This window comes from Manihot esculenta, chromosome 14 (genome assembly GCF_001659605.2).
Source record: "Manihot esculenta cultivar AM560-2 chromosome 14, M.esculenta_v8, whole genome shotgun sequence".
In the NCBI taxonomy this organism is placed as follows: domain Eukaryota; kingdom Viridiplantae; phylum Streptophyta; class Magnoliopsida; order Malpighiales; family Euphorbiaceae; genus Manihot; species Manihot esculenta.
In genome coordinates this window covers 7,989,235-8,012,111 of record NC_035174.2, presented here as the reverse complement: position 1 = coordinate 8,012,111, position 22,877 = coordinate 7,989,235, and the positions used below count along the sequence as shown (strand labels likewise).

At 33.6% G+C, this 22,877-nt stretch overlaps 3 protein-coding genes across 3 annotated transcripts; 2 read left to right on the top strand and 1 right to left on the bottom strand.

Annotated features, from left to right (window-relative positions):
• Window positions 1-1,832: 1,832 nt before the first annotated feature.
• LOC110630677 (clavaminate synthase-like protein At3g21360) lies at window positions 1,833-3,107 on the top strand. The gene is made up of 3 exons (XM_021778209.2): window positions 1,833-2,226; window positions 2,301-2,554; window positions 2,630-3,107. Exons 1-3 carry the CDS (start codon window positions 1,861-1,863, stop codon window positions 2,973-2,975), a joined length of 966 nt encoding a protein of 321 aa, XP_021633901.1. The 5' UTR covers window positions 1,833-1,860; the 3' UTR covers window positions 2,976-3,107.
• A 1,504-nt stretch (window positions 3,108-4,611) lies between these two features.
• Window positions 4,612-12,237, bottom strand: LOC110599630 (protein decapping 5). Its single transcript, XM_021736103.2, has 9 exons — window positions 12,081-12,237; window positions 11,744-11,947; window positions 11,125-11,225; window positions 8,299-8,370; window positions 7,217-8,215; window positions 6,165-6,230; window positions 5,310-5,507; window positions 5,102-5,212; window positions 4,612-5,009 (listed from the first exon to the last, which is right to left on the bottom strand). The coding sequence occupies exons 2-9, from the start codon at window positions 11,907-11,909 to the stop codon at window positions 4,842-4,844; spliced, it is 1,881 nt and encodes a 626-aa protein (XP_021591795.1). The 5' UTR covers window positions 11,910-11,947; window positions 12,081-12,237; the 3' UTR covers window positions 4,612-4,841.
• Window positions 12,238-17,569: 5,332 nt separating this feature from the next.
• Window positions 17,570-20,377, top strand: LOC110599631 (piriformospora indica-insensitive protein 2). The gene is made up of 2 exons (XM_021736104.2): window positions 17,570-18,517; window positions 19,013-20,377. Exons 1-2 carry the CDS (start codon window positions 18,314-18,316, stop codon window positions 20,255-20,257), a joined length of 1,449 nt encoding a protein of 482 aa, XP_021591796.1. The 5' UTR covers window positions 17,570-18,313; the 3' UTR covers window positions 20,258-20,377.
• Window positions 20,378-22,877: the final 2,500 nt, after the last annotated feature.

Below are 22,877 nucleotides of genomic sequence, written 5' to 3'. Positions count from 1 at the left end.
GGATTTCCCAAAAATACTCTTGAACAAGATTCTCACTTTTCTATAACAAAGATTTTGTTTCTTATAGAATTTTTTATTTAAATAGAAAATTTTACTTAATTTATAAATTTTAAAAAGGAAATAAAGATAAAATTTTTGAAATACTTTGAATTAGCTGTGTTAATTTTTTTAATGGAGCGGAACAAACGAAATAGTGAGCACTGCATCAAAGCTAGCCACAGGCCGCGGTCAGTTTAGCATATAAGAGAGATACGATATTGTTAATGAATTATTTAATTATTGTCGCAATCAATGTATAATTAATTAATTATTGTCGCAATCAATGTATAATTATTATATTTCTACTAATACAAAAAATTCACATAAATGCAAGTATATAATTAATATATATGTATTGTTTCAACAAATTTTAAATTTTATGTATTTTGACGAGTGAAAACTATTATTTTAACAATATTAATATATTTTTATATTGTAATAATTAGAAGCGATCACTTAGTGAGTTTGATTTTAAATCAAAATAAATTAAATAAATCAAAACTTAAAATTTTAATATTTATAAAGTCGAACTGAATTAATTTTAGTTAAAAATTAAATTCAACTGAATCAATATAATTCAGTTCAGTTTGATCGGTTTGAATTTTTAATAAATTTTTTATTTTTACACTTTAATTTTATTTTTAATATTTTAAAATTTAATTAGAATATTTTAAACTTAATATAATATAATTTTTTTATATTATTGAAAATAATATATTATTATCACTACTAATCGGTTCGATTTTATTTTTTTAATTTTTTCTGATTAAAATTGAAATAAACTGAAATAATCAAAATTTTTAAAATTAAAAATCAAACCGAAATGAACCGAAATAAATAAAAAATTAAACTAAATTTTCAAATTAATTCGATTTGATTGATTTTTTTTATTTGAATTGAATACTGCTGAACCATTCATCATTCTATATTTATATTATAAGTATATTTATCAATAAATAAATTGTTCATTTATTTTTTTTTTGGTATAAATAAATTGTTCATTCATTAATTTTTAAGTTAGTAATTTCTAAAATATTATGTCGTATTGTGTATTAAAAAATTAAGCTAAACTGAAATGAAAATGAAGCCAAATTGAACTGAATCTCAAGTAAAACTGAATTTAAATAAAAAAAAATGAAAAAGCAAGAGAGGAATGGCTTTCTTGGAACTTCCAAATTAATTAATTAATTAATTGATTCATTCAATGTTCTTACAATAAATAAATTAATAGCCAAACAAGGATTAGCGGTTAAAGAATGGAATCCATTGTATACCTTGTCCCCTTAGCCTCTACTATTTACTTCAGGAAATTTTTTAAAAATTTGTTGATATTTGAGATGCTTTAGAAAAATTGATTAATAGAAAATATATTTTTTATATATATTTTTCTTAAAAATGTCTTTTTTTCATAAATTTATTAATTAATACTATATTAAAAAATTAATATTTTTATTATAAACTTTTAATATCCAAAAATTATCGATTCACTAATTTAAATTTAGAATTCAAAAATTGTAATTAAGAGAAAAAACATTTGTATCATCTCATCCGAATACATTAAAATAAAGTTTAATTAAATTAGGATAAGTTCTAATATTTAAGATGTTAATAGGTTGGAGTATTTAGTTTTATAAGTACCCTACTACTTGGTATCCTACAAAAGCCTAAAACGATGTTAATACAGTGCCAACAAGACCGTGATTCTTTATGGAAGATAGCGATCAATACAACCCAACCTTGTCACTATATATATCCCCATGAAGTCCAGTGGAAGAAGAAGAAGAAGAAGGAGGAGGAGAAAAAAGAAAGATCAGGAGAGAAATGGAATTCTATTGCAAGGACTTCAAGGTAGGGAAATGCCAAGGACAGAAGTTGGTGGATGGTCATACCATGCCACTAGTGTTACAACCATCAGAGCCTCACAATGGTGACTTGGACTCTCTTCTTGGGGCTCTGAAGAGGAATAAGGACTGGTTTGATGAACTGATCATCAAAAACAGTGCTGTTTTGCTTCGAGGTTTCGATGTGAAGAAAGCTGAGGATTTTAATGATATAATTGAAACCTTCGGCTGGGATGATATTCGTTACGTAGGTCCTGCTCCAAGGACGCACATCTACAAACGAGTATGGACTGCTAATGAAGGACCCTTGTCTGAGTTCATATACTACCACCATGAAATGGTTTTGGTAAGTTCTAAATAATTATAAATAATTGATTTATAAGACAAACCCATTAGTTATTTTGCTGATTACTTTGACAGATAAAAGAATTTCCCAAGAAGGTGGTGCTTTTCTGCGAGATCCCACCACCAGAGGGAGGAGAGACACCGTTTGTTCCTAGCTTCAAAGTTACAGAGAGGATGCTAGAGGAGTTCCCTCAAGAAGTGGAAGATATTGACACAAAAGGGCTAAAGTACACTTTCTCAGCTCCTAGCAACAATAATACATCATCCATGAGAGGCAGAGGCTGGGAGGATGCTTTTGGAACATCAGACCCTGCAGAAGCTGAGAGAAGGTATTAATTCATACAGCTTTGATAATTAATCACTGTGTTTTTGAAGATTCATGGACTGAGAGTAAAACTTGACAGGGCGAAGGCTCTAGGGATGGACATGGAGTGGCTGCCAAATGGGGGTGTGAAAACAATCCTGGGTCCAAGGCCATTAACAAGGGTGTTTGAGGGAAGAAAAGGAAGGAGGATGTGGTTCAACACAGTAGTCGGGATGCATGGAAAGGAGGTGAGCTCAGCTATGATGGCAGATGGAAGTGAAATCCCAGAAAAATTTGTGAAGAGATGCGAGCAAATCATTGAAGAGGAGAGCATCCAATTCAAGTGGGAAGCAGGAGATGTGCTTTTTCTTGATAATTATGCTTTGCTTCATGGAAGAAGGCCTTCTTTGCCTCCCAGAAAAGTCCTTGTTGCCACATGCAAGTAGAGCTTGAGCTATGGGGAAGTGCTAGCTTCTCACAAAGTTTATGTGTGTATCCACTTGATTACAAGGAATAAAATGTGGAAGTGAATAATGAAAATAAGTTGTGCCCACTGGCTTAAGCCTAGTTTGGCTGCATCTTTTAACTTCGTTTACTATTGATTATTGAAAAAAGAAAAAGCCACAAATATGCTTCAACCGAATCTACTCAATGCCCCGTACACAACAAAGCAGCATTGCGGCATATTTGCAATTTTTAAATGTTTAAAATTTACTCCTTAATCAACAGTGTTATATCTTTCAACAAAAAAATCTATTTAAACCCTTAAAATTTAAATATAAGATCTTTTTTTATTTTCTAAACAGTTTTATCAATTTTTTTAAAAAATAAAATAGATATCCAAATTTTAAAAATAGATCACAAATAAACTCTTCAAGCTTTTAAAAATGAAAATAATGGGCAATTCGTCATTTTTTTTTTATATTCAATCTCACCCCTTTATAAATAACTTTATATGTAAATTTAAGCCGTCTGCATATTTTCATACTCAAAAAATTATTATTTTTTTAATTTTAACTTTCTCTTTTTCTTAAATAATGAATTTTAAAACCTAGCCTTTGAATTTTAATTCGTTCCAATGTCAGGTAAAAAACTTATACTTTATAGAAAAGAAGGGTAGAATATAGAAAAGTTAAATTTTGGTTTTTAAAGTACGAAAATAAACAAACAATGTAGGATCACATCATTAAAGAAAGTTACTTGATTTTTTTTAAATAGAGGATATTTTTAAAAATAAAATTACTTATCTGGGTCAAACTAAACTTTAACAATTTAAGAAAAGAAATTGCATTTGAACAACAAGAATGTCTACACTACGATTATACTTTTCGTAAATAATAAACAAGGACCTACTCATCAGTAAACTAAATAATAAACATATTTAATTTGATCTCTTTAATTTTTTGCTAAAATTACTCCAAAGCTTTAACTTAAAATCAAGAAAGTTAACAACAACTACTTATTTTTGGATTTTAGCTTTAAAATCATGAAATTTAAATTTTTGATTTTTGAACCAAATCAAAATAATAACACCAAGATTTATCTTTTTTTAGCTATATCCAACTTGGTTAAAAAATTTTGAATTAATTTGAATAAATATAAATAATTAAATTAAACATACCAATAAATATATATATAAAAAAAAGTTAAATATTTAACTAAATAATAATAATAAATAATAATAATAATAACACTCCCAACAATCGAACAACGCTAAAGGTTCAAGAGCCACACGACTCATCCAAATTTTATTGGTTGACACCTCAACTGTCCTATTGTCTATTTGAATTGAATAACGTAGAACATATAAAATAAGTTAAATTAATGAAAGTAAGAATCAAAATCTTTATAATCCCTCGTAAAAAAAGTGAATATTTTTTCAGAAGATTTTAAAACTTACAAAAGAACCTTACCTTGAACCAAAAGCGCTTTTATTAGGTTTGATTATCCTATTAATAAACAACGATCCCTGGAAATGGTAACTGGCCTTTGCTATATAAGCCTGAACAATAAACAATACACTATTTCATCGAAGACCTGTAAACAAACGGGATAGCAAGGAAAGATAAAACTGCAAAGATCTGAATGGTAAACAAGTAATTCTTCTATTGATATATAATTCTCCTTCATTAGCTCCACCAGGACCGTTAAACAAAAGGGAACGCGAATGGACTAAACGAAAAACACTGAGCACATCCTATGCTTTATTGACAGTCAGGAAAACACGTTGCAAGCATAGCCCTATATTAGTTTGTTGATTCAGGGGCGATTGGCCTCTTTGCCAACTATCATTTCAGAATACCAAGCACAGCCTATGATGCCCGATCAGGCATGGCACGGCCACGGCCCCTACCACCGTAGTTGTAGCCATACCCATAGCCATAGCCATAACCCCTTCCATAAGATCCACGAGATCGACCACCACGAGGAATGCCCCGGCCACCCCTACCTCCTCGATACCTTGAAAAGTTGCCAAAAGTCTGCAAACATTAAGCATACATTCTCATTGAGTAAAGTCCATGTATATTCCAAAGGTCAAACAAGGAAATATATGAATAGAAATATGTAATACCTCTGTGTCTATTTTCAGTTGCTCAGAAAATCTAGTCCTTCCGTTCTGAGAATCACGATCAAGTGCATTGCAGGAGAGTGTATCAAAAAAGTCATCTTTGTTATAAACAGGCTGTTGCAAAAGAAGAAATATGAGGACAGGACACAATAGAGCAGGAATCTGAGAGATTTATTTAGCATCAGAGCATGCAAAAAGAATGCACTATCACCTTGACTTCAATCTCAGTTAATTCATCATCATCTTCATATTGAGAATCATCATCATCACTGCCTTTTCCATATTCTCTGTCCTTCGAATGAGATTTGTTACTCTTACCAAGATGACCCCATACTTCATCCTTCTTGAATTTTTCATTCATTGCCATAAAATCGAATTCCTCAGTAAATCTTGTCACAGGATGTGAACTCTGCGAAAGACGATTTTCCAATTCCGTCTTGTAAAACTCCCCAATAATAACAATATAAAGAACAAATCATTGTGCATATGAGAACTTTTTGATATAATGAACTAATATGCTAAACAACCATACAATTAATATCATATAACAAATTCAGAAATCACAAATTAGAAATTACATTAATATTTGAGACAACATGCATATTAAGTTTGCATTATGAGATCACTCCCCAACAATACAATTAATATCATACAACAAATTCAGAAATCACAAATTAGAAATTACATTTATATTTGAGACAACATACATATTAAGTTGCATTATGAGATCATCCCCCCCCCCCCATATTTTTGCACATGATAAGATCTAAAGTGTATGTCCAGAACACAGAATGCAACAATGGAGTACATGCAGGTATAGCTGCTCATCAGTACTAGTCACAATTAGCTTTGCAATATTTTCCAAAACTAGCAAATCTAATCCTCCACTAATTTGGTAATATCCAATATGCAAGAGCAAAATTCATGAAACCCTCTTCCCCCCCCCCCCTTCTGTGACAAAATTCAAATCTATGTGAGACATTCAGGTTCCTATAGAATTTGAAAATTACACGTACTAGCATTTTTTACAAAGAAATGAAAGGGAGGAAAAAAAACAAAGCATTACCCCTATTCCTCTTCCTCCTCCACGCCCCCTATAACCGTGACGAGAATGGAATGGAGCTCCATTTGGCTAGAAAAAGAAATGAAGGAAAATGTGTTAGTCCTTGGATATAGAATTAAGCAACTGTATAGACAAAAGAAAACTCAAATGTACATCATGGAGACAAGCAATTTGTTCCACATACTTGCTAAGGGAACACAATAGTGGAACATCTAATTGACACACAATATCCCTACAATTTTCCAGCCTTCCACCTCCCTCAATGATTGTTAAAAAAAATAAAAAGAGCATCACCATTAAGCACACAATTGTTACCTGAAACAATTTTATTGCAAATAAAAGTATGGTTGAACTTGTATATAAAAAAATCATGATTAAGAGAATAAGCATAAGAATTAAAGTTTGCAATTCAGCAGCTTTATTATTTTCAGAAAAGAAATAAGATCATAGTCCCAAGAATTGGGATTGGAAAAAATTGCAAAAGTAATGGCCTGAATTCTTTGGGAGTTAACAAAAGAAAATTCCATATTACAACAGGAAGCACGAATTGCTTTGGGAAAGTATAGCAGAAAGCTAGGCCTTAGCTTGAGTGGAACAGAGGGTTGAGAAAAAGTAATATGGAGCAAAAAAGAAGAAATATGCTGACTGACAGCTGGGGATGAACTAGCAAGACAATAAACAAATTCACATAAAGCGTCTCAAGGATGGTCTAGGTTTCATTATGAATGAGACAATTTTTTTCTTTTGAAATACAGTTTATTAGACCACAACTTTTCTAAAAACTTGTTTAAAAATTAAGTTAGAGGACCACTTCCACACATTGCAGCTAACCTAATATTCCTACCAATAAGGATGTTGACCTATCACAAGAACAACCAGATCTTTATAATGGTAAAACACTCCCAAAACAACGAGCATAACAAGATATTTCTCAAACCATACACTATGCTTCATCTGAGCCTACAAAAGTATGCAAAAGTTAACATGCACATAGACAGGCAAATGGAAAAATTATATCCACATGTTAATGCACGTTTTCAGGGTGGACAGCACACCTTATTATTTGCCCGTGCTGGAACAGGTGTTGGGAGTATTGGTGGCTGCCCTTCCGTAACAACAGGCACTGATGGCTCCATTGATAATGTTGATGATGCCTGAACAACCTCTACATCTTTATGAGCTGTTTGTGCAGGTTGCGATGAAGGGACTGTAGTGGGTCCAGACTGCAACAACTGACCTGGGGTTACCAATGAAGGTGTTGGCGCTTCTGTTCGAAGAGTATTAGAGGCAACAACAGAAGGCATTGATTGTACAGTGCTTTGATAAGGTATAGTTGGACCAGAAATTGCATTAGGCTTGCTAGAGATTGGTGGTACAATTGTATTTAATTCTGGGCCTGAAGAAGTCAAAGGAGAGAGTGCCTGTAAGCTGGCATTTAAATTGGCTGCCGGAAGTGCAGAACTAGAAGTCTTATTAGGAATCAAACTCGGTAATATTTCGGAACCTAAACTAGCAGAGGGCACTGAGTGTAAAGTTGAAGGCAAAGTAGATGATGCTGAAGAAGAGGATACTAAATTAAGGGAACTAGTTCCGGCAGAAAGCAAAGGAGATTGCATGTCTGACAAGGAAGCTGGCAAGTTTGAAACCGACAAGTTAGCAGTTGGCAAGTTGGAAAGCGGCAAGTTTGAGGCTCCTGCGGGTAAAGGGGCATTATAGTTTGGATATTGCATTGGCTGCTGCAAGGAAGGAGGAATTGACAGCCCAGGTGGTGGTCGAAGCAAGGATTGCTGGTGTAAATGAGGAAGCCCATTTGGAGGGCCATAGTAACCTTGCCAATACATGGGCATAGCAAGCCCACTGCCATTTGCATTTGGGGGAGGAGGTGAAGCTCCCCATGTTCCTAAATTCCCTCCAGGTTGATATAGAGGCAGCCCACCTTGGAAATTAGATCCAGGTAGTCCCATTTGAGCATTGTGGGATCCGATGTCGCTCAAAGACCCACTAACAGCAGGTGACAAGCTTGCAGATGTAGAAACTGGATGAGGATAGTGAGACTGCATAGGAATTAAGAGATTAGGATTGCTAGGTTAACACATCAACTTGAATGTGCACAAGGTAATTAGAAGTCTTCTATTACCTGTATAATTGCTGGATCATTGTTTATAGGTGGTGTTGGCTGAAAAGGTGGAGAAGACTTGACCTGTAAGTCCTGCAAAAATAAGCAAAAAGGAAATTTGCGGTTGATTTAAATCCAACAAAATTCAATAGTTGGCAAATCCAGCATGATAATGGTCTCAAATGAAGTAATGTAACAGCAGTTACTTATAGGCTTTTTACCCTCCCATTACCATGACAACCGCTATTCAAATGCAACTGAAAATTTGTTCCTATAACAGCCGTTGCACCCATTATTTTTTAAGCAAAATGGAGGTAAAAACTCTTCCTCATTCTTATTTTCTAGTTTGGGGGGTTCTAAGCCATCATATCTCACACTTTCTATATCAAATTTCCATCAAAAGTTCCATATCTTTCTACAAATCATTTACTTCTTCCCTCTTGAGCTAAGATCATGAACTACCGTTCTAGTTCTACACATTTAAATCTCATAAAAGTTTAGCTATTTATTTTTACTTTTGGTTTGCTTATTTGTTAAAAAAAATTATATTTGATGCTAGTTTTTTTCCTTGGTTAAATTCAAAGTATGAAGTATTATTCTTTACTATCAGATCGTTATTTTATATTTAATTGATTAATGCTAATGATCATAGTTATTGCAAATTTAAAATGATTAAAAGGATAATGATATCTATGAATGGACTTAATATTTTTATTTAAGGTATTTATACTTTGTTTAATTGTGTATCTTAGTTCTACTTATAACTTTAAATATTTACTTTTGTTGCTATCATTATAGGTCTGTTTCCATGACCTGTGACCGCAACGGCAAACTAGGTGCCACTGTAATTTATAACCACCCACATACTGGAAATATATCGTTCACTAAATTGATAAGCAACAAGAACTGGACTAGGTTGTCAACATTAGATCACTACGTGCAGTACTAAATTTGCCTTTAACTTTTAAGTAACCCATATGGACAAAGGTAAAATAAGATTCTTCACAGTTGACTCGACCCACTAAAAAGATTGGGTATATAAATGTTTTATCCAGACATTTTTCAAATTATAAAAACTTCACGTTCTGATGAAAATTATTCAACTCCAAGAGTACTTACCTATTGCAAGAAACCTCACATTTGCAAGTACAACACTCATGAATTATTGAAAAATCTCACAACTCATGGTTTATCAAAGGAATCAAACATTTGGAAAGTTTCATTTGATTCAGCTTCTAACTTTAGGTAGATAAGTTCCCAACTACCTATCTATATATAACAAAAGCCCATCCAAAATCTACATATGCAAAGAAAATCAGCTCAGACCACACAGCTCAATAAATAAAAGTTAAACATTTCATATCCAATGCTGTATAATCATTGAGAAAATAAATAGAAGAGCACTTCACTGATACACCAAAAATAGGAAAAGAAAGAAAAGAGGAAAGGAGGGAGTAATAAAGCGAGAGATGATTCAAATAAATTTCCAGAGCATGATAATTGAAGGCGTGCCTCAGGCTCAAGGCTGACTAGACTACCACCATAATGCCTTAAGTGCCTAGGTCTATGCCTTGGTCCAAATCAAGGCTCTAGCAAGGCGTACTTCTATTTCCAACTTTGGCAAGTACTTTTATTGACAAAAAGACCTTCTTGATTTGAATTTTGCTAATCTACCAAAATCCAATATTAATGACTAATAAGTTTATAGACTTAGTATTACTAGTGAATAGTGAAAGCCAGTCGCTTTTTAATCTCTATCCTTATATGTTGTTTTCAGTGTTCTCTTTATTTATCTTTCTCATCTTAACTACTACTTTATTTCTAGTTTATTTGAAATTGCCCTTTTTAAATACCATTGACAGTGCTACATGAGTAATTTATTATGGTATTGTGATATTGCTTCTTTTTTTCCCAAAAAAAAAGTGCTATTAAATAATATATTTCTTGATTACATGTCATATATGTCTAAAGAAAAGAAAATATTAACATGTCATCTAGGTCCTATGCTTCTTGGTTATATAAAATTACTTTTTTATTAAATTTTATTTTTGCACCTCACATCATTTAGGTGTGTGCTTGTGCCTTGAGTCTAAGCCCCAGGACCCTTGAGTATTTAACAACTATGTTCCAAAGTTGAACTTTTAATTCAATCAGTCATAAGCATCCATTCATTTAAAATTGCCAGTTCCAAAATCATTTAGCAGAGATATTAAGCACCTTCTGAAGCCTATAAGGAATTTGTATAAGCCACAATTATGGTAAAAAAAAGTTAGGTGTAAACAATGTGTTAACTTATTTCCCTGGACAAATAAACAACAAAAGCAAGGGTGTGTGTGTGTGTGTATCATATTTCTCAAGGATTTGAGCACACTTCTCCAGTACTCCATTATCACTTATCCTAAAAATGGTATAGATGTCAAATTAAACATTTTAGTCAAACGTATCTGCTGGCACATAGCAATGAAGAATGACATCGATCCTCATAAGAGATATATATAAGTCCATAAGGAACCATAAAAAGCTATCACCATCATTGAGTGGAGCAATCACAGACACACCACAGTACTAAAATAGTACAGAGAAAAAGTTAGTGAACCCCAAGTAACATCAAAGAAGCAAAAGCAATAGCAGATACTTTTAACTGTCACCACAAAATGCAAATTAGGTTTGCCATTTCGCTCAATGAGAAGTATATTATAAGAATTTCATTCCACATATGTATAGTATACTTCTGCACACACAAGGACAGGCAACACAACAATTGCCTTCATTTGTAAAGCCAGATAGAAATTTTGACAGCAGTAGCTCGCAAATGATACCTACAGTATCAATCTGTGTTAACAATACCTTGATGTCACTTCCACGGAACAATATGTATTCATAAACTTTGTCACTGGGTGGGATTTGCGGGCCATCTTTTTTCCTTCCTTCTGTTCCAAATGACCGCACTGCCAACATATGAACAACAAAATAACTGTTACATACTACAGAGCTCAAGGTAACCATAGATGAAGATAATAATCAAGAAAACAGTATTTCCTGTTAAGAATTGGCATCGTAGTCTTAAGATGAATATTAATTAGAAAGCATATCACACAGACACACACATTAGTTTCCATAGACAGACTTGCTTACAAAACCCATAAAGAATTGCAGGAAGAAGTGGAATGTTATGATAACGGTTAACTGAAGCAGCACATTAAATACAAGTTAATGAATTAAGCTAATCCTACAGAAATATCAAATTAGATGTATGCACCAAACAATAACCACACATTTCAAGAACAAGCCCCAAATTATCTGTGTGCAAGAAAAAAAAATTAAAAAACGGGGAGAAATCTGGCAAGAAGCTAGCCTACTCAACGTAGGCAACAAAATGATTAGATAATAAGAAAAGCATCAAAACTTTGCAGAAGGAATGTAAAGGAATAACGAAAACCCCCAAATTTGGGATAAAAACTGATACCGTTTTTCAATCCGATGCTGGACTCTTCGGTGTTGATATTGTAGAGAACGCCCTCGTATCTGATCTCACTCTTGGAAGTCAAGCTTATCAAGCTGCCGAGGTAGGAATCGGCGGTCGAATTCGATCTCGAAGTCGATGCCGTATTCGTACTATTCTCCGTAGCCATAGTGGATGAATCTCACGCTTCTTTACTCTAATCCTAACCTACAATACACAGAAATGCATATATCTCTATCTATTAACAAAGATTCAGAGAGAAAGAGCCAAAGAAAAAACTGAACTCAAAAAGATCAGATATATAGAAGACTAGGGTTTAGGTTATATATTTGCTCATTACCGGTTCCTGTGTGTAGAATAGCGAAGATCTAAATCAGGTGTTTCTCTTTTTCTTTTTCCTTTTTTTTTTTTTAACGGGTGTGTGGGGGTGGGGTTGTGGTTTTTGGTCATTTATTGGGGTATAATGAGGTGTCCAATAAGGGAGAGCCACGCGGGCCACATTTGGACTTCAGGTGGAATTAGAGGAGAAAGTTGGGTCGAGGCCTGACCGCCAGTCCGAGACGGAAATAGCAATTCTAATTTAGGCGGTCAAGGCTAAATTTCACATTGTCTCCGATTTTTTTTTTCTTTTCTTTCAAAAGATTGAAAAATTCATTGGAAAAATCAGGTAGACATGGAGCATAACGTAAAACAAAATTGAGCCATCAGGTTAAAAAATTTATGATCTTGAATGGTTTTTGAAAGCTAAAAATTGGGCAACTGGATTCTTTTCTCTTTTAAATGAGAGTATTCTAAAATAATTAATATTTATTTATGTTTAATTTATTTATCATTTCCTGTAAACTGGTTAATGGAAATTGTCGAACAGTCTACGCTTAATTCTAAGCTATTTCAATTTTGGTTTGAAATTGATGAATTAATAGATGAATTTGACCTAAACTTGATTCTAAACTGCCAAATTTTATAATTTAAAAAATTTTGATCTAATAGTATAATATGAGTTTTTATTACAAAACAATTATGAAAAATAAAAAAATCTTGGTGAAAAATGTTAAAACATAAATAATATTTTATTAAATTATAACAAAACTCTAATAACAAGAAAAAAAGAGAATACCTTTACAGTAATTGAGCATTACCCAAAAAAAAAAAGAGCTTTTGGTCAGCAAAAATTGCTTGCTCATCAAGAGATCCTGCCGATTCTCAGAGATGAGTGTGAGAAGACAAGGTGAAAAATGGAGCATTGGTCAAATGGTGCGTGATTTTGACTCACAGAGAAGCAATTTTGAGGCTGATTTGAAAAGTATGCCGGAGGAAATGGAGAAAGGCATGCGAGAAAGGGAGAGGTCATTCGAGGAGCAGAAGGAGACAGAACTCGAGGATATAAATTACTTCAAAAGAAATTGCGCCAGAAGGAAATGGAAGAAATACAATCCCAAAATGAAAAAGGAAAAGCAAGAAGTTGCCAAAAAAGCTCAATTTGGAATGCGAAAACACACTGATGAGCTTGTTGAGAAGCACAAGGGCTGCAAGAGCTGCGGAAAAGAAGATCATGGAAGAAAAGAAGATCTGTACTGTCCCTCAGAGGCAAGCGGATGAAATTCTGAGGTATGATCAAGAAGCTGTGGATGTTCCTGGATGAATATCAACAGGTCTCCTGGTGAACTTGATTTGAGATATTCCTGTTCTCTATAACGCATTCCTGGAGATGAGATTCAGCGGCTTCTTTGTGATGGCATTAGAGAAGAGGAAGATCGATGCAACAATTTCATTTAGGGTGTCCAATTAAAATATGCGGTTTTATTTTTTTATTTTTTGTTTGTATATTAATTAAACAGATTAATTAGTTGATTGATGATAATTTTATAGTGGTTGAATGATAAAATCGTTCCACAACTGTAAGAACGAAACTATTAAATGAATATAATAATAACCAAAGAAATATGATTTTATCATGAGAAAAAGAATGATTAAAATTTTGACTTGCTGAAATTCTATACTTCCTTCAATGAACTAGTCCAATAGTTTAAAATTGCAAGTAATATAAGTTAGTAATCATGAATCTGCTAAAGTCTTGATTTCTCCTACTACGCTAAATATGCCTTGATAATCGTCTAATCAACAGTGACCAGTGCAGCGGGGCCGCAACATCTGTCAACCAAGCAGTGTCTGGCTGGACGAAAATGGGGGTGGTTCTGCTTGCAGCAAGAAAAGAAAAAAGAAACTAGCTACGAACTGATCCGCATTGTGACTCTGAATTGCTAGTGAAACTGGCAAGTCAACAGACGTATTGAAGGTCACAGCACTTGAATATGTGGGATTCTCAGAGTCTAGTGCATTCAGGGTAACATTTTAGTTCTTTACCAAAGTTGACAGGTAACTTTGTTGTTATTCTTAATTGAATTTCCTTCATGTATTTTGTGCAAATTTCTTCCTCCCATAACTATTGTAATACAGTTTGACTCAAAAAATATTTACTAGGCTGACACAGCAAAATCTTATGAGATGACGGGGTTGAGTGAGGAAGTAATTGGTTCATCAGAATATGGGGATGAAGATGAAAATATAGCACAATCAACGAGGATGAAGCGGACTATATGATGATGATTGATGACGATCATCCTGGTGAATTTTCCATAGAGAAAAAAAAATCCCAGACATTTTTTACTACATGACGAATGACTTCAGTGCTGTCCTTCGGATCACATTTCTTTCTCTTATAGTACTGACAATATATGTACACTGTCCTTACTGATGCTGATGGAGAAAAAGAGATCAGCTGATGTGGGGCTGACCTTTGAAGGGAAGTACTATGTATATATGGCTTTGAGCTTTCACATTTTAATTAGTACAGCCCATATTTCAGATGAATTATTTTCCTTCCTTCATCCATCATTAATTTATGGGTCTGTGCCAAGCAACCATGGTGAATCAACCTCATCTTTGCCCTATTATATGCGACATGAAGAGGCAGGATCACTTGCGCTAAAAATCTCCCCGCATGCTTTTCTGCACGAAGAAGATAGAGCAGGAGCAAGATTCTCACAAGGAAGAATGATTACATTAATTGGCACGGTCAACTAGTGGCACAAGTTAATTAAACAAAAATTAGCCGATGCTTGAACAGCTGTGTTTCCTGTCGAGTGAAGTCTCAGAAGCTGGATTGGTTGAATAGAGTTATAAGCTTTGTGCGATTGAAAGTTCAAATCAATGTTCTTTCTTTTCGTTTTATAATTTTCTAATTGCAAATGTCAAATCTTTATGGCATATCCATAACGAACTAAAGCATCAACCTAATGATTGGTACTTGAATAAGTTGATTCCCTCAAATACTCAGTACTTGCTAGTTTCATCATCAAGCTCGTAAACTAAAAAAAGCTGGTTTATCTGTATAAAAAAAAAGATCCCTTAACTTGAAAATTTGAAATGTAAGTAGAAAATAATAATTAATATATATAAATAAATATTTTTCAGTAAATATGATAAATAGTGATTAACAGTTACTCAGCTGATATTTTTCAAAATAAAAAAGAGAGTAAATTGAAAAATAACAAAAAAAAAATCAATTTTTTTTTATGTAAATACGCCAAAATTTATATAATATTAGGTAAGTAAAGAAGCGTGAAAGATAACATTAAGTAGTCTGCGGCAGTTTCCATGGATTGTTCACTGTTGAGCTCTCTCCTCAATGCAGCCTCTCTAGAAAGGGGCAACCACTAAAAAAGTAATAGGGAAAAGGACATGTCAGTCTGGCAGGGAAAAAAAATTATTAGGAGCTATGTATAGTGTGGGCTATGCCTTCTCAATCTCCTTATCCTTGAGGTTCACCAACTAGGTAGTGTGGTCCATTTTCTAAGCTTAATTACTGCTGCGTTTGGGCCTTCTTCTTGTCTTCTTCTTTCTAACCATGCTTCTTTCTTCCACACCTTAACTAATTACACTCTGGCTTGTCTGGTTTTTAACCCGAAGGCTTACCCGCAAAATAGACACCGGTAGTCGTTGACTTTCTCCACGAAAAAATTAATAAATTTTTTTAAACGAACAAAAATTTAATAATAAAATAATTAATAATTAAAACTAATAAAATAATTAATTAATAAATTTTGTAAAATTTAAAAAATATTTTAATTTTTTTTAAATGAAAATTAAAAATTTAGAGGAGTAGAATCTAAATCATATTAGATTTATTTAGATATATTTATTATCAAATTAAATATGTAAGTGTATTTTAATATTTTTTTAAAATTAAAATTATATATAAACTGAAAAATAAACTTTTAATTTATTTCACATTCCATTACTATTAAGAGGAGGTGTGATTTGGTCAAGGACTTAATAATCAATTGGACTAAATTTATTTTGATAAAAATTAAAATATATTATTGTAGAAATTTTTTTATATGATAAAGGATTGGACATCGAAACCTAATTCAGCCGACAAATTTTTGTTAGGAAAAATTATTATAGGATACTTAGATTTTAATAAAATTAATTATTAAGTCCTTATAGTTATAAGTACCAACTAAAATGTTTCTCATATTTTCAAAATAAAACTATTAAGTTTTTTGGTTAAATATTCAATTAGTGTAATCATTGATCAAATGAGAAAGAGTACGAAAAAAATTACAAAATTATCATCAATTTCCTTTACCAAAATCGTATCTTTTCCTTTTTCTTATTTCCTCTTCTGGCACCCATCTTTCATTGGCTGAGTAATGGATGAGCTTCCCATGAATCTTTTGCTCGCGATTTGCATCATCAGTGATGGAAGCTCTCCTTTGACTACCATCGGCTTGCAGTAACCACCGATAATCAACTACGATCATTCCCAGCAACAACGTCCCGCACACAACGTCCTCGGAGCAACCTTTCCTCGCGATCAAACTTAAATGCCTCCATTAGGCTACGCCACCAGTTACCTGAAATAAATTGCGACTCCGATAATTACTCTCCTTAGCCAAAGACGATTTTTCTTTTTTAAAATTTTTTCAAAATTAATATTATAGTACCAATTATACTTTGTGCCATGTTGTTGTACATAATGGAAATTTGCTCTCTTCCTTCAGACTTTTTTTTTTATCAACTCATTTGATTATCATCATTATGGAGATTTTACTTGATATCACTTCTATTGATTGTGTAAAATTGGCAGCAGTGTATAATTTCGCTTGTTGATGGTTTGGGGAATTTTGTTGATTTTAAGAATTTTCTGGAAAGGAGAATGATGGGAATCATGTTAAAATTAGTATAGGATTGTAATGGGTTGGAGGATGTGAGCATTGCAAATTAGAAGAGAAGCAAAGGCTATCAGTGGTATCTCTTTCCACCAGACTAAGCCTTAGACCTTTCAAGACTACAGGATGCACTTTCCACCAGACTAAGCCTTGGAGTGCTTATTATTCAAGCGTTTATCTCTTGATATGAGAAGTTAGAGATTTAAACATAAAAAAGTTTAATATGAAAGGAAATAAAACAAATAAATCCGAAAAAGACATAAAGAGAAAAAGGAACCAATAGTGTCAAAGATGAGAACATGGTATCTATGAAGTGAAAAGATTTTATGTAAAAAGCGGGGCAATTGTTTTGTTGCCTTGAATGAGCATCTCTCAAGAACAAGCTGCTATTTACTCCAACAAGACTTTAACTCTTTCGCTAAACCTATTTGCAGGTTTCAGCAGTGTCCTTACTTTTTATAACCTCAATGCTTGTGCTGTCCTTTACTGTGTCTCTCTCTATCTGACAACTTCTAACTAGACCCCAATCCTCCCCAGAAAGAAAGAACAGAAAAGCGAAACCCAAACCGAAACTTTGTCTTGCATGCATTTACATGCATATCATTTTCTTCTTGCATGGCCAATGGATAATGGTCCCCCTTCTTCTTCTTCCTCCTCTCAAGCCTAACCCTAAGGCCTAAAGTTTTCTAATTCATATCTCCTCTTTAACCACCTCCCCAACCGTAAATTCTGAACCTGCTGCTTCCTTTTTACCATTCGAAGTAAAATATTTAATGAAAAACTTATAATAGCTTATCTTTTTTGTTAATGGAAATAATTCACAAATATGTGAAAACAATGTCTCTCGTGGGTTCATAGCAAAAACCGTATACCTTTCCTTCCTTTCGCTTTCTGAACAACACAACTCAATCTCCTCCACACTTACTACTAGATCTGTTCGTATATTTACTGTCATTACTATTATTACTTCCTCAGTTTTGAGATGTGTGCTTAAGTCTTGTGTTCTCTGCCTCTATATTTCTTTCCATAATCACAAGGAAGCCAGTGCAAGTTCTTGAGTTTTGCTTTCTTACTATGCTTCTCTTTTCTCTCCACTGCTGCTACTTTTACTAATACTTCTCTATCAGTGGTTTTCAACAGGGTCCCTTTTAAGATTTTTGCACCAATTTGGTGGTTTAAGTCCTCAATTTCGTTTCTTTCCTTTTTGTGCAGAGGTCTTCTGCTATTTTGCATTGACCAGAATGATGTTCACTTCACTCTGATTTCCTCTGTTATTGTTCTGTTTTCTTCTATCTAATTTTGAAGAACTTTGTTTTTCATTTTTTTTTCTTTCTTACCCATGAAGAGCTTTATCACCACTAATCAAGTCATCTTGATGTTACTTTGTTTGCTCGTTTGGTGCTCTGGTGAAGCAGAAAATGATGCTGCTCCAATGGAGAAAGGGGAGCAAGCAGTGCTGTACTCTGCTATACAAGGTTTTGTTGGAAACTGGTGGAATGGTTCAGATCTCTATCCGGATCCCTGTGGATGGACTCCTATTCAGGTACTTTCTATCTGCATATGAAATCTTTTACTGTTTCAATGCAATTTTGTCCTAAGCACAGACAACCACCTCATTTTCTTTGTTACTGTTCTTTTTCTCCGTCTCAGTAGATTCCTTTGGCACTTGATAGCTGTAACAGCCCGCTTACCGGACCATCACCGGCACTAGGACCCAGATCGGCTTAAGGCCGCCGGGACCCGTAGTAAGCCTACTGTCAACTCTGTGTACCTGATAAATCCCATACATGATCATAAGTAACAGTTTTAAGCTTAAATATGATCATGTATGGGATTTATCAGGTACACAGAGTTGACAGTAGGCTTACTACGGGTCCCGGCGGCCTTAAGCCGATCTGGGTCCTAGTGCCGGTGATGGTCCGGTAAGCGGGCTGTTACAATAGCTGAGATAATATTTGTCCAAATTTATATATTAATCAATTGAAAACCGTTATGCACCATCTCTAGTTTGAACTAAATTTCAACTGCTTTTCTACAGGGAGTCTCTTGTGATATCTTTGATGGGCTTTGGTATGTTACTGACTTGAGCATTGGTCCTATTCATGACAATTCTCTTGATTGTGCTCCAAATGCTGAGTTTAGGCCACAACTCTTTAAGCTTAAGCACCTGAGATCTCTATCGTTCTTCAGCTGCTTTATGTCACCCTTCAAATATCCCATCACCATTCCTAGCAAAAAGTGGGAAAAACTTGCAGGCAACTTGGAAAAACTAGAGTTTAGATCGAACCCTGGTCTTGTTGGACAAGTTCCTAGCAGTTTTGGTGGCCTAACTAAGCTGCAGTCTCTAGTGCTACTAGAAAATGGTTTATCTGGCGAATTGCCAAGAAATTTAGTTGAATTATCCAACTTGAAGAGGCTAGTTCTTGCTGGTAACCGTTTTAATGGTAGGATTCCAGATAGTTTCGGTGGGTTAAGTCAGCTGTTAATCTTGGATTTAAGCAGGAATTCGCTATCTGGGTCTTTGCCTTCTAGTTTTGGAAGCCTGTCTTCACTTTTGAAGCTTGATCTGAGCAACAATCTGCTGGAGGGGAAACTGCCAGTAGAGTTTGGTTATCTGAAGAATTTGACACTGTTGGACCTAAGAAACAACAAATTCTCCGGTGGGTTAATCAATTCACTTCAGGAAATGGGTTCCTTGGAAGAGATGGCCATGTCAAACAACCCTATTGGTGGAGACCTCCAAGCCATAGAGTGGCATAACTTAGAGAATTTAGCTATTTTGGACCTCTCTAACATAGGCTTGACAGGTACAATTCCCGTCTCCCTTGCTAAGTTGAGAAATTTGAGATTTTTGGGTCTTTGTGACAACAATCTCACTGGGAATCTCTCACCAAAGCTAGAAACTTTGCCTAGTGTTAGTGCGCTGTACCTAAATGGAAACAATCTGACAGGAGAGCTCCAATTCTCTGAAAGATTTTACAGGAAAATGGGTAGGCGTTTTGGGGCTTGGAATAATCCAAATCTGTGTTTCCCAGTTGGGCTAATCTCAACAAGCCATGTCCCATATGGAGTAAAACCATGCCAACAAAAGGTCACATTACTTGAACCTCATTCAGATTCCAAGTTGTACAATGGCAAATTGAATCAGAGTTCCCATTTAATGGTCTCTTTGGGATTCTCAAGCTACACTATTGATGGGTTTTGGTGGGTTACGCTTCAGATAATTGTGACGTTTCTACTTTTGGGTAGCTTCCAATCGTACCTTTTTGGGAACATAGCTTAGAGGGCAACTCATGTAACATGAAGCTAATTGCTTGTCTTGGATACAAATCTCTCATATGCAATCACGTGCTTGGTAAATTTTCTTACAATTGAATTAACATTTCCTCTTGTTCGAATATAATTCATCATGTTTATTGATAATATCTTTTGATTTCAAAAATAAACAGCAACGGTCATGGCTTAAACTGGGATCTAGAATTACTTTTTTTCTGAGTAATTGGGGTTAGCATTCAAGCATTTGGGACATTAACTTATATTGAGTTTGCAGGACTAGAGCTGTAGAGGACTGTAGTGTCTATAATGGGTAGACTTGTAGCCTGTATATATGGTGCTTTTATGGACATCACTGTATGCTAAAAGCTGATGATGATGATGATGAACTAGCTAGGATCCATCAAATATAAGACAAAGATAAATATTTAAAAAAGAGAAGGAAAAAACTAGTAAAGCTGCAGCCGCTGATCTCGGCTTCCCTTTTTTTCTAGGTTGGCTTCTCCTATAGCTGTGTCCTTGAGAGCATTAACTAATTAGCTCCGTCACCTGCTGAAGAAATTGAATGTTCTTCACTCCTTCCAGACTTTTCCATGGTTCCACAATTCCATAAGATATTTATTAGATTTCCTGTTTTTTTTTACCTCTCCAAGATAGAATTTCATTGAAATAAATGTCCAAGGCTTTTTTACACCTGAAGCCCATATAGGGCTAAACCAACTAGAGAAGAAACGGATCCATAAAAGACAAAGAAGAGCCCACTGAAACTTTAGACCCAACAACCGGAAAATGACCCGACTCTCCAACCTGAAAAAAAAAACCCACAATAATCCCGCTGCTCTGTTATTTGAAGGCCAAAATCACTTGCGACAAAGAGTTGGGAATCCCCAACAGGGTAGTCAAAGTCTTAAGACACCTAGAAGAAGTTCAGAGAGGAACCACCAGCCGTAGATGAATGCTTTACAGTAGCAGCTGCGAAAGAAGGAGAGTACCTGAATTAAAATAGTGACATCCAACTACTAGTTTTAAATTTTATGTCAGATTTGAATTGTACTTAATTTGACGTATTGAGAAAATACATAATAATTTTTTAAAAAAAATTTCGAAATGCATGAATTTTAAAAGTGTGACGAGTATTACAAATTTATCATAAGGTTTTATATAAAAATTTTATAGTTTAAATGTTAATTTTATATTTTAATTATTTTTTTATATAATCGATGTGAATTTTACATTTTAATTATATTTTTATATATTTTATAATTTTGCATATTCAATTTTTTTATTATTAGAAATAGTTTTTCTTGGTTATTAATGGTCCACCTTTCAATTATTGAAAAATTTCTATAAAACTATTAATTTTTTAATTTATTTTATTATATCGTTTAACCAAATAATATTATTTAAAACTTTTGACGAAATATAATCAGTTTTTTATCAAATGGCCAGCGACCATGATTCATATTTGAAGACTAAAATGTCACATGCAACCATAACTAGATAGGTAAAAAATGACCGAAATCATTGAATACTATAAAAAACAGAAGCACAACATATTTAATAGATTTCAAAACATTAATTTAATCCTTATTCATGTTTAATTTCTTCCCTGACACAACACAAACAACTTTTAGTTGTAGTTATGGAAAATTAGTTTCCCTTTTTCAACAACACCAACTCAGAAAAATAAGATTCAAAATGTCAAAGAAAGGAAAACGATGATGGACCTTAGAAAAATAAATTCTCATCCTTAAATTTTTATAATTAATATTTAATACTTAATTAGTAATTATTTAAATCCTTAGATTACATACTGACCACGTGTAAATGACTGAATGTAACAGTTAAATAATTACATTTTATTATTAAATATTAAATATGAAAAAATCAATATAAAGATTAAGAATAAGTTGATGTATTCAGCCAATTTAATTAATCATGTGCAAGATCCACAATGGAATAGTAGTGTGGAAGGAGAAAGTGAAGTTAGCAACTTTCTTCCTGTTGGACTCGACCCATACTCAGAATTTCAGTGTTTGAAAATGGCACTTTTGGTCTAGTGGCGGTTAATTAGTTGAGAATTTTTTACCTTTGAAATTTAGCTCAGAATTTTTTACCCTCTAAAATTTAGAAATTTAAAGTCAATATATATATATATGACATACTTGCCAAAATCATATATTCAGACGTATAGATCAGACCGATAAAATATATGATATAATTATTAAAATTATGTATTAAAATATATACTCTTAATTAATAAAATATATAATATAAAATCATGATATTAATGAAATTTACGTAAATCCAAATACTAGTAAGAAATTCCTTTATCTCCAACATGCTTTTCTTGGACGATTGAAATAGTCAAGCGGATGCAATCTTCCGAGAAAAACATTGCCAATAAAAGACTATGGGGTTGGAAGATTGAAATAATCTTTCAGGAAAATTGATCACAAACAAAAGAGTTGTATGCCAAATTGCCAATACCACTGTTAAAAGACAGTGACTCAACCATAGAGATAACGACTCTTAACAATGCATACACACGTCAAGAATTTTAGCCAACTTAGCTGGACCTTCCCAATCTAACCCAAGTCTATCTAGCTAACTGAAATCGACCCAAGTCG